Below are 15,865 nucleotides of genomic sequence, written 5' to 3'. Positions count from 1 at the left end.
TTGAGTGTGGGTTTAGAAATCTTCATATTAAAAAAAAAAAATATATATATATATATATATATATCAAAGCTTTCACCGTGATGGAATTTCTAGCAATGGAATTTGTTCTGTAGCCAGCTCAGTTTCTTTGTGGGTTTTCAGAGCCTCCTCAGATTGATCCAAAACCACATTTTCAGTCCCGTCTCCTTTTCCTCGCTTCTGTGAGTCTGGGGTCCCATGACCCTTTGTGCATGCCGTTTCCTCTGCCTGGCACCCCCTTTCTCTCCTTTCTCTGCAAGATAGACTCATTTTTCCATCAGAATTCAGCTCTAGGACCTCCCCTTCTGAGAGGTCTTCCCTGATCCTCCCACACTGCCAGTCTCTCCCTCCTCTGGGTCCCGTGCCACATGTCACACTGTAGACCTCGTGGCCTGAAGCCTTACTAGAGACGTGTGGAATTATTAGCCCTTGAACTCAACTGTGGGCTCCATGTGGGCAGATGTGCATTTCTGTGTCCCTTCACTCAGCACGGGGCCTGGCACGCGGCAGATGGGTCCTGCATTTGTAGAGCAAAGGGAGGAGGGGGGAGGGGCATATGGCTAAATGATATTGAAGACATCCTTTCATCCCCAGCCCCCTACCTGTGGCTTCCTGGAAGGGAGGGGTCACGGCCGGTCCCCCAGAATAGTGCCTGCCAGGTTGGCATCTGGTGCATGATGGCCGAATGGAGAATGAATGAATGAATGAATAAGAAGGGCATGTCTCTAGAGCATTTGGGGCACAGTTAGATTTCCTTGGGTTCACTAACTTCCCAGGTGTGCCTCTTTTGCTGGAAGCAAGATTCAGTGGTGTTTTTGTGCACGACCAGCTGTCTAGGGGAACGATAGAGGCTGTGGGGGAGGCTGGAGGCCCAGTCGCCCACCCCCGAGTTAACTCCAGGCATATGAAGCGCACAGCTTACCTGGGCCGCAAGGACGCTGGCAGGGTCGGCGGACTGTCCCCCAACGCTGCGAGGCTGCGTGAAGTTTTCCCACCCGTGTAAGGTCTCCGTTCTCAGCCAGGGTACGCGTGCTGTCTTCTGCGTGAAGCCCGCAGCTTGCTGGTGTTCACCAGCAGGTAGAGTGGTTTGTGTGCCTGCTCCGCGTCCCTCCCCGGGGCCGGTGATAGTGGCCTTTGTGGTTCCATGGACGGGGCAGCCAGGTGCGTGTCTGGACACGGCACAGGCCCTGGGCTCAGACCCTGTGTGAATCTGGGGTCTGTGAACCATAAGCCGTGCGAACTCACCTGTGATGAGACTGAGTTTCTTTTTTACACCAAGTCTGGATTAAAACCCACCTTCCAAAGTTGCCGTGAGCATCTGCCTAAGAGCACAAGTCCAACGCTGGCACGTGCAGATCGCAGGCAAGTTGAAGACTCCAAGGTCAAGAACACATTATGATAGTATGAGTGATCAGTATCAGGTAGTATTCCCTGGATGCTGTGGGAACATACTGGCGGCAGGGGGGTGGGGTGGGGGTGTGCTGGCTCTCACAAGACGTTTTGCAGGTAGAGAAGCAAAGGAAGTATTCTGGGCACGGGGAAGGGCGGGTGCAAGCTGGCGTGCATACATGAGGACTAAATGGGGCCGTGCAGACGAGAGCCCCGCGGCGCAGGCTCTGAACCCAAATGCAGCCGAGCCCAAATATTCTCCCCTCTTCCGGCACCACGGCTGCCTACGGAGCAGTGCTCGTACTTTTCATCAAATGACTGAGAAGGGGGCATCAGGTGTTCCGTGAGCTCTGGCCGCCTGGGGAGAGCCCCTGGTGGACAAAGGGTGCCCGGCTCCTGTCTGCGCAGTGAACGAATGAAGAGCCCGCGTGGCCTTTGCCCTCAGCAGGACACCCACTGTCGCCTGCTGAATTCAGCCCCGTCTCACCGGGCTCCCCACTTACCGGGCTTCTGTGGCCCGGGGTCCACAGATCCCAGACAGTGGCACGCTTTACGTGGTGATGAGGGTCGAGAGGATTCCGAGGCCTGGAGGGAGAGCGCAGGGATGGAGCGGCCGTGTCTCTGCCACAGGCACTGGCGGAGGGCGTGGGCTCCGCTAACCGAGCCAGCCGAGGCTGGCTGAGCACCCGGGAGATCGTACAGGATAGTGTATGGCTTTTATCACCGCCACCAGGACCAAGAAAGTGCATCTGTTCCCCAATCAGCGTGACTTCACAGAGTTACCGCGGTGCCAGCCCAAAGCAGCACATCTCCACTTTTGAGTTAGCACACGGGCTGGAATGAAAGGTCAGGTAACCAGGGCATAGCCTCCCCATTACCATGTCCAAGTGCCTGGGCCGGGGCCGAGGTCTGTACCTTCTCTCCCTTGACCAGGCTTTTATCAGTCAGCACGTAGCTCAAGAGCACGCCGCGGGGCTGACCGCCTTCTCTCTTCCAGCCCTCCGTGTCCTCATCTGTGACACGGTGCCTGGGACACCATGTCCTTAGTTGGGGGTTGTCTGGAGCCTCGGCTGAGGTCCCGTTCTAGTCAGCTGCGGCAGGCTCGTGTAAGGATTTAATGGCGGTTAAGTTACTGCTGTCATTATGCCCGTAGCCGTACCTTCCTGGTCCAAGAGGCTGAGGTTTGACAGAGCACATTCAGAACGAGCAGGGGTGGTTGCAGATTTTATAGATGGCCATGCTCAGAAATAAGACAGACGGCAAAACCCACGAAAACCGCTGGGGTGGCCAGCTGACATTTTCTCTCTGGGATCACGAAAGGGGAGACCGACTGTATTTAAACTAAGAAGGGGTCTGCACATTGGAGGGATAATAGTGATGATAATTATTATCATTTTGGAACTGTGGGGACGGTATTGTTAGCAGTCACAGACACTGGAGGAGGACTGGGTGATTGGCTGGTGACCCAAGTGCTCTCTTTGGGCACTGGGCACCCTGATGTCCAGAGACGGGAAGGGCCTGCTGTAGGGGGACCCTGAGATCCAGCATCCTGCCCCTGCATCCAGGTCCTGGGTCCTGTTGCCCTCCCCCCCGCCCCCCAGCCCCCCGCCATGGGCTTATTTGCTTTGTGAAACGTCTCCCTCCAGGGGCAAGGCCTGCGGTGGCCCCGAGTGGGTTCCATAAGATGATCGGTACCCTTCCCTGAAGGGACACGCAGCGTGGCAGGTGAACCTCTTTTTTGGGCATTTTCATTGTAAAACAGGCCCTGACAAGCGTACAAAGAACCATCCATCCCTCGGTGGCACTGCGTGCTGGAGAGACAGCCGGGACCGAGTCTGGGGTCTGAAACCCTGAGGACGGGCACGGCCCTCTCCCTGCTGGCTGTGGGACTCTCCCTGTTTCTCGGAGCTTCCGTTTCCTCACGTTCCGGCAGGATGCAGCCCTCGCCTGGCCTTCCTCGGAGGCCATGTGAATAACGACGAAATGCGCTAATGCACGCAAAAATGCCAAACCAGCTGTAAAGCACTTTGCAAACTGTGGAGGGCTGTGTGAAGCCAAGACCCAGGTCTGACCTCTGCAGCCGGGTGCCCGGATTCTAATTTTGCTGCCGGCTTTGGAGAACATGGCCCTGCTCGAGCTGGGAGTTCAGGTACCCTTGCTGTCCCCCTCTGAGCAGCAGTGACCCACTGCGTCTTCCACAGGTCCGAGTGCCCTTCCAGGTGGTATCAGCTGGCCTTTAGAGGGACCTGTTAAACTAGCACGCTCAGTGATGGCCTTTTCGTCGACTAATCAATTAAAGGTGTGGTTTTTAAAAAACATTTTTTTTTTATGTTTATTTTTTTTTTGAGAGACGGAGTGAGACAAAGTGAGAGTGGGGGAGGGACAGAGACAGAGGGAGACAACAGAATCTGAAGCAGGCTCCAGGCTCCGACCTGTCAGCACAGAGCCCGACCTGGGGCTCGAACCCACAGGCCGTGAGATCATGACCTGAGCAGAAGTTGGACGCTCAACCGACTGAGCCACCCCGGCGCCCCAAGGTGTGTTTTTTTATTGAACATCCCCGATACCTTTATTGGTGTTATTAGAATAACCGGCATACCAAGGAGGAACAATTATTTAAATGCTCATTAAAAACGAAACAAAACAAAACAAAACAAAACCCCTCTTGGCAGAGGGAGACTCTCATTTCATCTGCAAGAGTCCAGTTGCCTGTTGGTTCCCAAGAGGCACAATGAAAAATGATGTTTCCTCGATGTTTGCAAGTTCTCACTTCCCCGGAACCTCTAATGCGTTAGGCAGGCCGCGTTACAATTCCTCCCAGGTTTCATTACTGCCAGACTTACACAGAAAGGCATCGTTGAAACGTGGATGCATCTGCCAGGTACGAGGATGAACACTAAACACCAAAACCTACAAACTTCTGCGCAGTGGTGCACGATTTACGGCGTGTGTCCACATACAGGGTCTCATTGGATACCTCCAGCCCTCTTTGGAGGCAGGCATTATTATTCCCATTCTACTGATGAGGAAACCGAGGCTCAAGGAGGTTGTGATTTGATCGACTTCACTGAGCTGGGAATGTCAAGGCAGAGGTGTGAACCCATGCCGCCGTCCAGGCTCGTGGGAAGGGAGGGTTTCGAACTTGAGAAAAACATAAGGACTGCCTTTAGAGCCGTTAAAGCGAAGCAGCTCCAGTCTGGGTTTCTGCCAACTGAGGAGTAAAAATGTCTGAGGAAGGAAGCAAGCAAGCAAGCAAGCAAGCAAGGACAGACACGGGCCCTGGCTTCTGAGTTGCCAAGCCTGATTTAGTGATGCAAGTACAGATGACATTTCTAGGTCTCTAGGCCGGGTCTGACGTCAGTTCAGAATGATCTAGGCATCCACCTGTCACTCGGAACCTCAGCAGCCCCAGCAGCAGCGTGGTGGGAAGTGGATCCTGTCTGGGCTGCTGGCAAAGTCATCACCTCATGGAGCCTCCGGCTCACCTCTGGGCAGGTGGCCCTGAGCTTGAGGAGGGAGGGGATCATCACCTCTGGTCCCGGGGAGGGGAGGGGGCCGACCCTCTGGACAAGAGTCTTCCCTTGCGTCTAAAAAAATGAGGTGTCCGTGACTGGTAGGCCGTGAGTGTAAAATATTTAGCGAGTTTTCGAATAGAAAAATGTTCCGAGTGGCTCTTCAAAGACTTCTGACACTGTTCACTTGTGAAAAGTGAGCAGCCCCTAGTGCTCAAGGCTACTTCGAGGCAAGAGAGAACCGTGAACTGGTAATGTGGAAATGAACGTTTTATTAAAAAAAAAAAAAAAAGGTTGGGGAGAGTGGAAAGGGACTTGTCTAGGGAGGGCCTCTGAGGGCTGTGAGATTTTTAGAAAAGTCAGAAGCTGTCAGATCCCGGGAAGGCCGTCCCTGGCAGTCTTGCCTCCGCGAGAAGGAAAGTCTGGGAACCGAACCACAGCGGTTCATTCAGGGGTGCGGGAAAAGAAAGGGCTTCCTCCAGCGTGAGGAGTGGCCCTGGGATCCGATGTGACAGACGCCTAGCTGTTCCCCACCTGACGGTGGTTTACGGACAGGTGACCCCCTCTTTCAGCCGCTCCAGAATTTTAGCGGGCATCTTTTTTTTTTTTTCCCTTTTCTTTCCTTTTCAGAAGTGGAAACATCTGAGCTCTTTAGAACATGTAGCTACATGCTTCCCAGCAGCTGCCATTTTGAGTTACAAAAATGTTTTCATCGGCCATTTCGGCTGAAGAGCAGTCTTTATTCCTGGCCTGCCAGGGAGTTCTGCGTTTTCTTCTGACATCCCCATCCCGCACCGGCGGTGGAACTTTTAGAAAACGTGTGGCCATCAGAACAAGAAACAGGAAGTGCTCTGGAGTTGAAGCCCAAGGAACGAAGATGATGAACAAAGAAATGGGGGGGGGGGGGAGAGGCGGAAGGAGGTGGCCCCACTTAAAAACATGAAGAACAGCTGTGTGCCATAAATCGATTAATTAGAGTTTCCGAAGCCAAGGTGAAGGGTACAGAAACGCTCTTTAATTTGAAGATCTATGACCTTGTGGGATGTGGCACTTCATTTGCGTTATTAGCTCCCGTGTCAGAAAGGGACATTTTATTTATCTTCTTGTTATTTATTACGTATTTATTCTGCCTTGCTCTAGAAAAGGATTTGAGCGGGACTCTAAATATTATGGCTTCTGGCCAGCTCTCTTGTGAGGCAGTGTGAGGCGAAGGGTTCTGTTCTCCCAAGTACATTAACTAATAAGCTAGGACGGGAGATGGTGTCTTCTTTGCCAGCTGAGGGACGTGTGCCGGAAGGGAAGGCCCAGGGCCGGTCCTGCTGAACGGCATCCCGGGAGAAACATGGCGGCCCAGGGCCTTGGGAGGCCCCCCTGCCATTTTCCAGGTGGGCAAAAGTCTCCTCAGGGACTCCCAACACGGGGAACTGAATTACCCAGACATACTGGGCACACCGGAGGAAGAGAATTGCCTCAGCAGATCTACTTGAGCTGGTTTTAAAAGCGAAGTGAAGTTGAAGCTCAGAATTCTTTTTTTTCTTCTCCGTTCTTCCCCCTGCCCGCTGGTGTCCTTGCCACCACACGTGTATATACAGACTAGGAGACGAGAGTGGACTGATGATTCTTGGAGGACACCAAACCTGGAACGCACGTCTTGGTTTCCGGTGGGGGGTGATCTGGCCCAGTTGGTTGTGTGGTCTGGGAGGATCTCCACCCGGCGCCATGGGATGTGCGCACGCTGCCCCCCGAAGCTGTCCGGCCTACCTTGCGTAGGACTCAGGCCGTTGGGTCTTTGAGTCGCTTGGTTTTTACAGCTAAGCATGAAGTCCTCCGGAAACATAATTCAAACAAGTAAAAACAAAAACAAATGTCTGCATGGGATTTCAGAAGTCCTCAAGTCTTTGGGGGAAAGGTCGAGACGGAGGGGTCTTCTCCACTCTGCACTGCACTGTGTTCTCATGTCATCTTCCTGACTTGGGGCTTGGAAATTCATCTGCACCTTTGGCTTCTCCGGGGAGTCTGCGGCTACCATGCCTTCTCAGCATTAAGACCTTCCAGCTACAGGAAAGCTCTTAAAAGGGGTTTTTCAAGATTGCGGCTGTGATGTCTTGTTCTCTTTTCCCTCCCAGCCAGCGAGGGAATCTCGGGGTAGAAAGCAGGGCCCGCCCGCACCTGCGCCTTTATAGGAAGCCCGAGCAGAGGTTCAGACGGAAAAGGCAGCGAGTTTGGCCCGCAGGGTGAGGAGGGAGGCCACGAGACAGGTTCTGGCTGAAACATTCAGCCTCCATTTTGTGACGGCCCCGATGATGGACAAAGACAGTAACGTTTTTGGCTCAGTGCCCACAAGTGTCCACTACGATTTGCTTCCGACGCCACGGGAGCCAGTATGTAACAAATCCACACTTGCCACCATTCATCCTGACCACCCCGTCAGATTTGACATTCCCCCGTGCGGTTAGCATTCTGGCAAAGGACTTCATGGAGGCCAGTGGCCCCCTATCCAGCCCCCTCCCAGCGGCTGGTGGAGGCCGGCTTCCGTGGTTAGGGCCATGGGAGGAATGGGGGGGCCTCCGTGTGTGAGGCCATGGGAGGAATGGGGGGGCAGCTGCCACACAGCAGCGATCTTCTTACGCTGAATTCCTTCTGTTCCTTCGTATCCACGTTTAAATTTGATGGTGCTTTTTCTGCATGTAGTGTGGTGTCTGAAACCCTAGAAGGTCCTATAGCAAAAATCCCAAACGATGCAGAGGGATCAGCCATGTCACTTCAAAACAACGCCTGCCAGGCAGTTGAGTGTGACTTGTGTGTTTTAGAACCTCCTTGGATCAAGTGTTGACTAACCAGTGGTTCTAAAGGGGGGGGGGGCATTGAGCTGCGGTTTTGCCCCCACCAGGGGACACTTGGTAACGCCTGGAGAGTTCTGTGATCCTCATAACTGGGGGAGGGAGTGTGACTGGCTTGTAGGGGGCGGGGGCCAGGGATGCTGCTGAACATTCTACAAGGCACAGGACCCCCTCCCCCCAACACAGTCATCGAGATCCAAATGTCACCAGTGGCCTTGGTGGATAAAACCCTGGTCCCTCACGGTTGTGGTGTCCCTGCTGTTTTCTCGTTGACATCGGTCATTCTCACCAACGCGGCCTCATTTGGCTTCTGAGGCAACGGGGATAAGAGCGCCTCTTCTTTAGGGAAAGCAAGCAGAAGCCTAGGAATTTGGGGTTGCTTGCTGAGGTCGTGTGGCCGATCTGGGCTCCGCGGGGGCAACCTGCCCACAGAGCCAGCTTGCCTCAGCCTTGCAGCCCCGTGGAGCCTTGGCCGGAGCGTCCAACACGTCGCCGGCCTCGGCCTGCTCCGAAGGGGCCCCGAGGCCGCCCTCCAGAGCCGCGCGGATCCGGGACTCGCTTCGCGCTCCTCCCCCCACCGCCCCCACCCCCCCACCGCCCCCCCTACATCCCCACCGCGCGCCTTCAGGTCCGTGGCCCCGCGGCGCGCGCGCCCCGTCCGCTTCTCACGCTCTCTCTGCCTTTCTGTCCGTGTGTCTCCCCAGGTAAAGATGAGCCTTCCAGCTACATTTGCACAACATGCAAGCAGCCCTTCAACAGCGCGTGGTTCCTGCTGCAGCACGCGCAGAACACGCACGGCTTCCGCATCTACCTGGAGCCCGGGCCGGCCAGCAGCTCGCTCACGCCGCGGCTCACCATCCCGCCGCCGCTCGGGCCCGAGGCCGTGGCCCAGTCCCCGCTCATGAATTTCCTGGGCGACAGCAACCCCTTCAACCTGCTGCGCATGACGGGCCCCATCCTGCGGGAGCACCCGGGCTTCGGCGAGGGCCGCCTGCCCGGCACGCCGCCGCTCTTCAGCCCGCCGCCGCGCCACCACCTGGACCCGCACCGCCTCAGTGCCGAGGAGATGGGGCTCGTCGCCCAGCACCCCAGTGCCTTTGACCGAGTCATGCGCCTCAACCCCATGGCCATCGACTCGCCCGCCATGGACTTCTCGCGGCGGCTCCGCGAGCTGGCGGGCAACAGCTCCACGCCGCCGCCCGTGTCGCCGGGCCGCGGCAACCCTATGCACCGGCTCCTGAACCCCTTCCAGCCCAGCCCCAAGTCCCCGTTCCTGAGCACGCCGCCGCTGCCGCCCATGCCGCCCGGGGGCACGCCGCCGCCGCAACCGCCGGCCAAGAGCAAGTCGTGCGAGTTCTGCGGCAAGACGTTCAAGTTCCAGAGCAATCTCATCGTGCACCGGCGCAGCCACACGGGCGAGAAGCCCTACAAGTGCCAGCTGTGCGACCACGCGTGCTCGCAGGCGAGCAAGCTCAAGCGCCACATGAAGACGCACATGCACAAGGCCGGCTCGCTGGCCGGCCGCTCCGACGACGGCCTCTCGGCCGCCAGCTCCCCGGAGCCCGGCACCAGCGAGCTGGCCGGCGAGGGCCTCAAGGCGGCCGACGGCGACTTCCGCCACCACGAGAGCGACCCGTCGCTGGGCCACGAGCCCGAGGAGGAGGACGAGGAGGAGGAGGAGGAGGAGGAGGAGCTGCTGCTGGAGAACGAGAGCCGGCCGGAGTCGAGCTTCAGCATGGACTCGGAGCTGAGCCGCAACCGCGAGAACGGCGGCGGCGGGGTGGCCGGGGTGGCGGGCGCGGGCGGCGTGGGCGGCGCGGCCAAGGCGCTGGCCGACGAGAAGGCGCTGGTGCTGGGCAAGGTCATGGAGAACGTGGGGCTGGGCGCGCTGCCGCAGTACGGCGAGCTGCTGGCCGACAAGCCCAAGCGCGGCGCCTTCCTGAAGCGCGCGCCGGGCGGCGGCGACGCGGGCGACGACGACGACGCGGGCGGCTGCGGCGACGCGGGCCCGGGCGGCGCGGTCAACGGGCGCGGCGGCGGCTTCGCGCCGGGCGCCGAGCCCTTCCCGGGCCTCTTCCCGCGCAAGCCGGCGCCGCTGCCCAGCCCCGGGCTCAACAGCGCCGCCAAGCGCATCAAGGTGGAGAAGGACCTGGAGCTGCCGCCCGCCACGCTCATCCCGTCCGAGAACGTGTACTCGCAGTGGCTCGTGGGCTACGCGGCGTCGCGGCACTTCATGAAGGACCCCTTCCTGGGCTTCACGGACGCGCGCCAGTCGCCCTTCGCCACGTCGTCCGAGCACTCGTCCGAGAACGGCAGCCTGCGCTTCTCCACGCCGCCCGGGGACCTGCTGGACGGCGGGCTGTCGGGCCGCAGCGGCACGGCCAGCGGCGGCAGCACGCCGCACCTGGGCGGCCCGGGCCCCGGGCGGCCGAGCTCCAAGGAGGGCCGCCGCAGCGACACGTGCGAGTACTGCGGCAAGGTGTTCAAGAACTGCAGCAACCTGACGGTGCACCGGCGGAGCCACACCGGCGAGCGGCCTTACAAGTGCGAGCTGTGCAACTACGCGTGCGCGCAGAGCAGCAAGCTCACGCGCCACATGAAGACGCACGGGCAGATCGGCAAGGAGGTGTACCGCTGCGACATCTGCCAGATGCCCTTCAGCGTCTACAGCACCCTGGAGAAACACATGAAAAAGTGGCACGGGGAGCACTTGCTGACTAACGACGTCAAAATCGAGCAGGCCGAGAGGAGCTAAGCGCGCGGGGCCCGGGCGCCCCGCACCTGTACAGTGGAACCGTTGCCAACCGCGAGAATGCTGACCTTGACACTTGCCTCCGCGTCTGCGCCACTTCGGCACCCCCCCCCCGCCCCGCCCCGCCCCGGGCCCCCACCCCCCACCCCCGCGCGTCCCCGGGGGCCCCGGGGGAGGCGGCGCTCCAACCTAACCTGTGTCTACGAAGTCCTACGGAAACCCGAGGGTTGATGGAGGCAGTAAAAATTGTGGAGCCTTTTAACTGTGCAATAATTTCTGTATTTATTGGGTTTTGTAATTTTTTTGGCATGTGCAGGTACTTTTTATTATTATTCTTTGTGTTTAAATTCTTTTAAGAGATTTTGTTGGGTATCCATCCCTTCGTTGTTCTTTTTTTTTGTTTTTTTTTTTTGTTTGTTCGTTTGTTTTTTTAAACCCAGTAGTAGCCTGAGCAATGACTCCCGAGCAGTGTGGAAGGGAAGCTTATCTTTTAAATTATAATTTGGGGGGGAGGGCGCTGCTTTTTTGAAATTTAAGCTAAGCATGTGTAATTTCTTGTGAAGAAGCCAACACTTAAATGACTTTTAAAGTTTACTTTTTTTAATTCCTTCTTTGGTCCTGAAATAAAACGTGGCATGCATTTTTGTTTTTTGTTTTTTGTTTTTGTTTTTTGTTGGTTTTTTGGGTTTTTTTGGGGGGGGGTGGATGTACAGCGGATAACAATCTTTAAAGTCGTAGCACTTTGCTTCAGAGTTGGAATGGAGATGTAGCACTGATGATGTCCTGAGTAACAGAGGCCTTTTCTGCAACTTTACATTATACAAGGAAACGTTTTAGTGGTGGGGGCCCCCACCCCGAAAATTCCACACTGCCAGAGAAATGCCAGTTTTTGAGAGCTGCGGGGGGGTGGGGGGGTGGGGATGGCCTGAGAGCATTCTACAGTGGTGTGGTATCAGCAGATACTGTCCTTTTCTTGGGGTGTGGGTGTGCCCTGGGGTGCCGCCTTGGCTCTTTGCTGTAGATTAGGCTACATAAAATGGGCGGAGGGTACCTTTTTTTGGGTAGACGGTGATCTGCAGTGACACAGGAAGAAAGCCACCGTATTCTTTCAGGCTTCTTCTGGCTTGATGGCTTCTCTCAATCTCTCTCTCTCTCTCTCTGTCTCTGTCTATCACCCCCACTACAAAAAGTCCCAAGTCGTATGTTGCTACAAGTGATAATTGACCGTGTCTCAAGCAGACAAGTGCCCCGGACGAGGTGAATTGAGAGACGTTAGTATTCTCTCATTTAATGCACACTGATGACATTGTACGGACAGGGGGGAAAATCTTGCAAATTTCTGTTCCCTTTTACTGGAAAAGCAGGGAAAGACTTCCATCCGAAGGTGCCCAGCGCTACTTTCCAATTTTTTTTTTTTTTCCTATCCCATTAGGTTGGAAGGTACTAAACATTGGACTGTTAAGATTAGACATTGGAATTCTGTTGACCCGCACTTTAAAGCTTTTGTTTGCATTTAAATTAAATGGCTTCTAAACAAGAAATTGCAGCATATTCTTCTCTCTGGCCCAGAGGTGGGTTAAACTGTAAGGGACGGCTGAGATCGAGTGTCAGTGTTGCTAAGCATGGCATTCACAATACTGGCACTATAAAGAACAAAATAAAATAATTTATTGGACAGTTTTTCTACTGCCATTCAATTTGACGTGAGTGCCTTGAAAACTGATCTTCCTATTTGAGTCTCTTGAGACAAATGCAAACCTTTTTTTTTTTTTTTTGGAAACGAAAAGACTTTTTAAGAGTAAAACAAGAAAAGTACATTCTTTAGATACAAACAAAGCCACCTTTACCTTTAATTAGATTAAATTTTAAAAATCCTGGCTGAAGATAGAGGACGTGAAAATGCCATAAGGACCCAATCAAATGAAGAAATAAACCCAGCACAACCGTGGACATCCTTAGCTGAATTATCCTCAACCCCTTTTGTTTTTGGGACAACGCTGCTTAGATTTGGCGTGGAGGTGATTTACTGCTGAATTAAAACTCAAGTGACAGAAGTTACACGCTGATATCGTTGAATGAAAAACAAAACAAACAAAAACAATTCAGGAACAATGGCTAATTTTTTTTCTAAAGTTAAATTTAGTGCACTCTGTCTTAAAAATACGTTTACAGTATTGGATACATACAAGGGTAAAAAAAAAATCGTGTGTATGTGTGTTGGAGCGATCATTTTTTTTTTTTTTCAAAGTTTGCTTAATAGGTTATAAAAAAAATGCCACAGTGGCTGCGTGTATATTGTTTTCTTTTGGTGACGGGGTTTTAGTATATATTATATATATTAAAATTTCTTGATTACTGTAAAAGTGGACCAGTATTTGTAATAATTGAGAATGCCTGGGCATTTTACAAAACAAGAAAAAAAAAAAACCCTTTTCTTTTCCTTGAAAATGTTGCAGTAAAACTTAAATGGTGGGTCTATAAATTTGTTCTTGTCACAGTAACTGTAAAGTCGGAGTTTTAGTAAATTCTTTTCTGCCTTGGGTGTTGAATTTTTATTTCAAAAAAAAAATGTATAGAAACTTGTATTTGGGGATTAAAAGGGGATTGCTACACCATGTAGAAAAAGTATGTAGAAAAAAAGTGCTTAATATTGTTATTGCTTTGCAGAGAAAAAAAAAAATCACATTTCTGACCTTGACCTTATTTTTCTCTTCCCGCCCCCTCTGGAATGGATATATTGGTTGGTTCATATGATGTAGGCACTTGCTGTATTTTTACTGGAGCTTGTAATTTTTTAACTGTAAGCTTGTCCTTTTAAAGGGATTTAATGTACCTTTTTGTTAGTGAATTTGGAAATAAAAAGAAAAAAAAAACAAAAACAAACAGGCTGCCATAATATATTTTTTTAATTTGGCAGGATAAAATGTTGCAAAAAAAAATTTGTATGTTAAGTCCTATTGTACAGGAGAAAGAGGGTTGTTTGACAACCTTTGAGGAAAAGAAACAAAAGGAAGTCGTTAAATGCTTTGGTTCACAGATCCTTTTAGTTGTATATATTTTTGTCGGAATTGGCCTATACAAAGGACTGTTGGAGCAGGGCTTCTCCCCGAACGCCCCGAACCTTGCATCAAGGCTCCCTGGTGTGGCCACAGCAGACCGGATGGGAAATCCTTTATTCGCGTTGAGTGGGAAAATCGGTTTTCGTAAAGATGTTGGTGACATCTCGCAGGGTCCTCTTGTTCTCTGAGAGGCCATCTGTAAGATGTCAGGGGTCCGAGGAGAGAGCGAGAGCATCTTCCTTCTCTACCGTCCATCGTGGCGGTCACCACCACATCTCCCGCCCGTAAGAGCAGAAAGAAATGCAAACCGAGCTTTCTTTAGTCCTTGGGAAAACCTGAAACAGACAAACGGAAGATGTAACAACAAGAGCTGGTGAATCAGCTAGGCACAGGTGACGTGAGCTGCTGTTGAGAGCAGCGCACGCTGGATTTCAGGAAGGAGTCCCCGTCACAACCAGGGCCTTTCATGCCTCGGAGAGTGTTGGCCTGTTGTCTTTCTTACCTGCTCTGCTGCTTTTCTCGCTGAAACCTACATTCCGTCAGTTTCCGAGTGCCGAGGGCCTGGGATGAATTCGGTGCCTTTCCATATCTCTCTCTCCTTCCTCTGCGTTTCCTCTCCATCCCTCTCTATCAGCCCGTTGTTTGTCTTCTTCGTTTTTATTTAATTTCTTCTCTTTCTCCCTCCCTGTACCCCCCTTTTTCTTCGTCCTCTTCTTTTTTTTCTTCTTCCTTCCTTTTCTCTTTCTTTCTCTCTCTCTTTCTTTCTCTCCCTTTCTTTCTTTCTTCTTTCTTTCCTTTTTTTTTTTTTTTTGTAAAGCCAAGTAGCTTTAAGATGAAATAAAGTGGTGGTTTTTTGGATGAGGGAATAATACATTTAAAAAAAATACCTATATCAGGAAGCCATTTTTTAATTTCAGGAACTGTAAAAACCATTATTTCAGGTTGTGAAAGTATAACCAAGCATCTTTTTGGGCAATTTCTTTACCAAATGCAGAAATCTTTCTTCTGGGAGCTTTTCCGTTCAGTACGCCCCTCCCTCCTTGCCACCTACCTTTGCAAAGTGAACAGAAATGGGGAGGAGGGGAGAGAAAGCTGAGATGTCAGTTTCCTACCTGCCCGACCCGACCTGAAGACCCAGGGGCTGCCCTTTCCTTCGGATGCCCTGTTAAGGTACTTGAGAGCCTCCAAGGTGGTCCTCCTGTCATTGCGAAAGCTAGCCAGCCCTCACCAGCTTACACAAAGTCACCAGAATGCCAGGACTAAGCCATCCTAAAGCACAAAGATTGTGTCTCTGTCGACCGCAGAGAAAAGCGCATTATGCTTCTCTCTCATGTTTAAGAAGCCAACACTGGAGCAGATGACGCAGTGAGAGGGGCCCCGAGCCTGGGTGACCCAGCCGACCTCAGGCCGGGTTCCATACTGCCACAACTTTGTTCAAAGTTGCCCCAAATTGGAACCTGCCACTTGCCATTAGAGGGTCTTTTACGGGGAGAGGGGGAGGCTGAACTACTCTAAAGCAAAATGTCAGAAAGTAAGGAAGCCAGCCTTTCATCCCGGTCCGAAGCGACGTAGCGAAGGTTCGGTTGCACACAGGCAAACCCGTGATTTTGGTGCTCTTTGTATTTCAAACCCTGCAAAGCAAAGTTCCATTGATTTAAGTTGTTTGCATTTGTACTGGCAAGGCAAAATATTTTTATTACCTTTTCTATTACTTATTGTATGAGCTTCTGTTGTTTACTTGGAGGTTCTGTCTTTTACTACAAGTTTGGAACTATTTATTATTGCTTGGTATTTGTGCTCAGTTTAAGAAACGGGCACTTTTTTTTTTTTTATTATGGATAAAATGTTGAGATGACAGGAGGTCATTTCAATATCGCTTAGTAAAATATTTATTGTTCCTTTAATTCTCTGTACAAGATTTTGGGCCTCTTTTTCCCCTTAATGTCACGATGTTGAGTTCAGCATGTGTCTGCCATTTCATTTGTACGCTTGTTCAAGACCAAGTTTGTTCTGGTTCCAAGTTATAAAAATAAATTGGACATTTAACTTGATCTCCTAGCCTGGTCCTCTTCTGTGTCTTCGAGGGGTGGGTGGGGGGTGGACAGCTCATTTCCAAGGGGGGACTGAAGGTCTTTCTCCATTTTCCTCTTGACCCAAACCCTTGTGCCCACATCTGGGAAGACAGGAAATAATGGCCTGAGACACCAACAGTTCTCTTTGTTTATCTTGCGGAGCCGCGTGATTTAGATCAGGGGTCCTCAGTCCTCACTGCACATTGGAAGCACCTGGGAGGGT

At 52.5% G+C, this 15,865-nt stretch overlaps 1 protein-coding gene across 4 annotated transcripts in view; it reads left to right on the top strand.

The window, feature by feature from the left end:
* BCL11B (BCL11 transcription factor B) overlaps nucleotides 1-15,621 on the top strand; it is a 96,979-nt gene extending 81,358 nt beyond the window's left edge. For all 4 annotated transcript variants that reach the window (XM_047863985.1, XM_047863982.1, XM_047863984.1 and 1 more), the window contains one exon: nucleotides 8,464-15,621. In XM_047863985.1, the coding sequence (XP_047719941.1) occupies nucleotides 8,464-10,514 (2,051 nt within the window). In that variant the 3' untranslated portion in view covers nucleotides 10,515-15,621. The remainder of the gene's footprint in view (nucleotides 1-8,463) is intronic.
* The last annotated feature ends 244 nt before the right edge of the window (nucleotides 15,622-15,865 follow it).

This window comes from Prionailurus viverrinus, chromosome B3 (assembly GCF_022837055.1).
Source record: "Prionailurus viverrinus isolate Anna chromosome B3, UM_Priviv_1.0, whole genome shotgun sequence".
In the NCBI taxonomy this organism is placed as follows: Eukaryota; Metazoa; Chordata; class Mammalia; order Carnivora; family Felidae; genus Prionailurus; species Prionailurus viverrinus.
The sequence above is the reverse complement of the archived record's forward strand: the minus strand, read 5'-3'. Positions and strand labels throughout refer to the sequence as shown.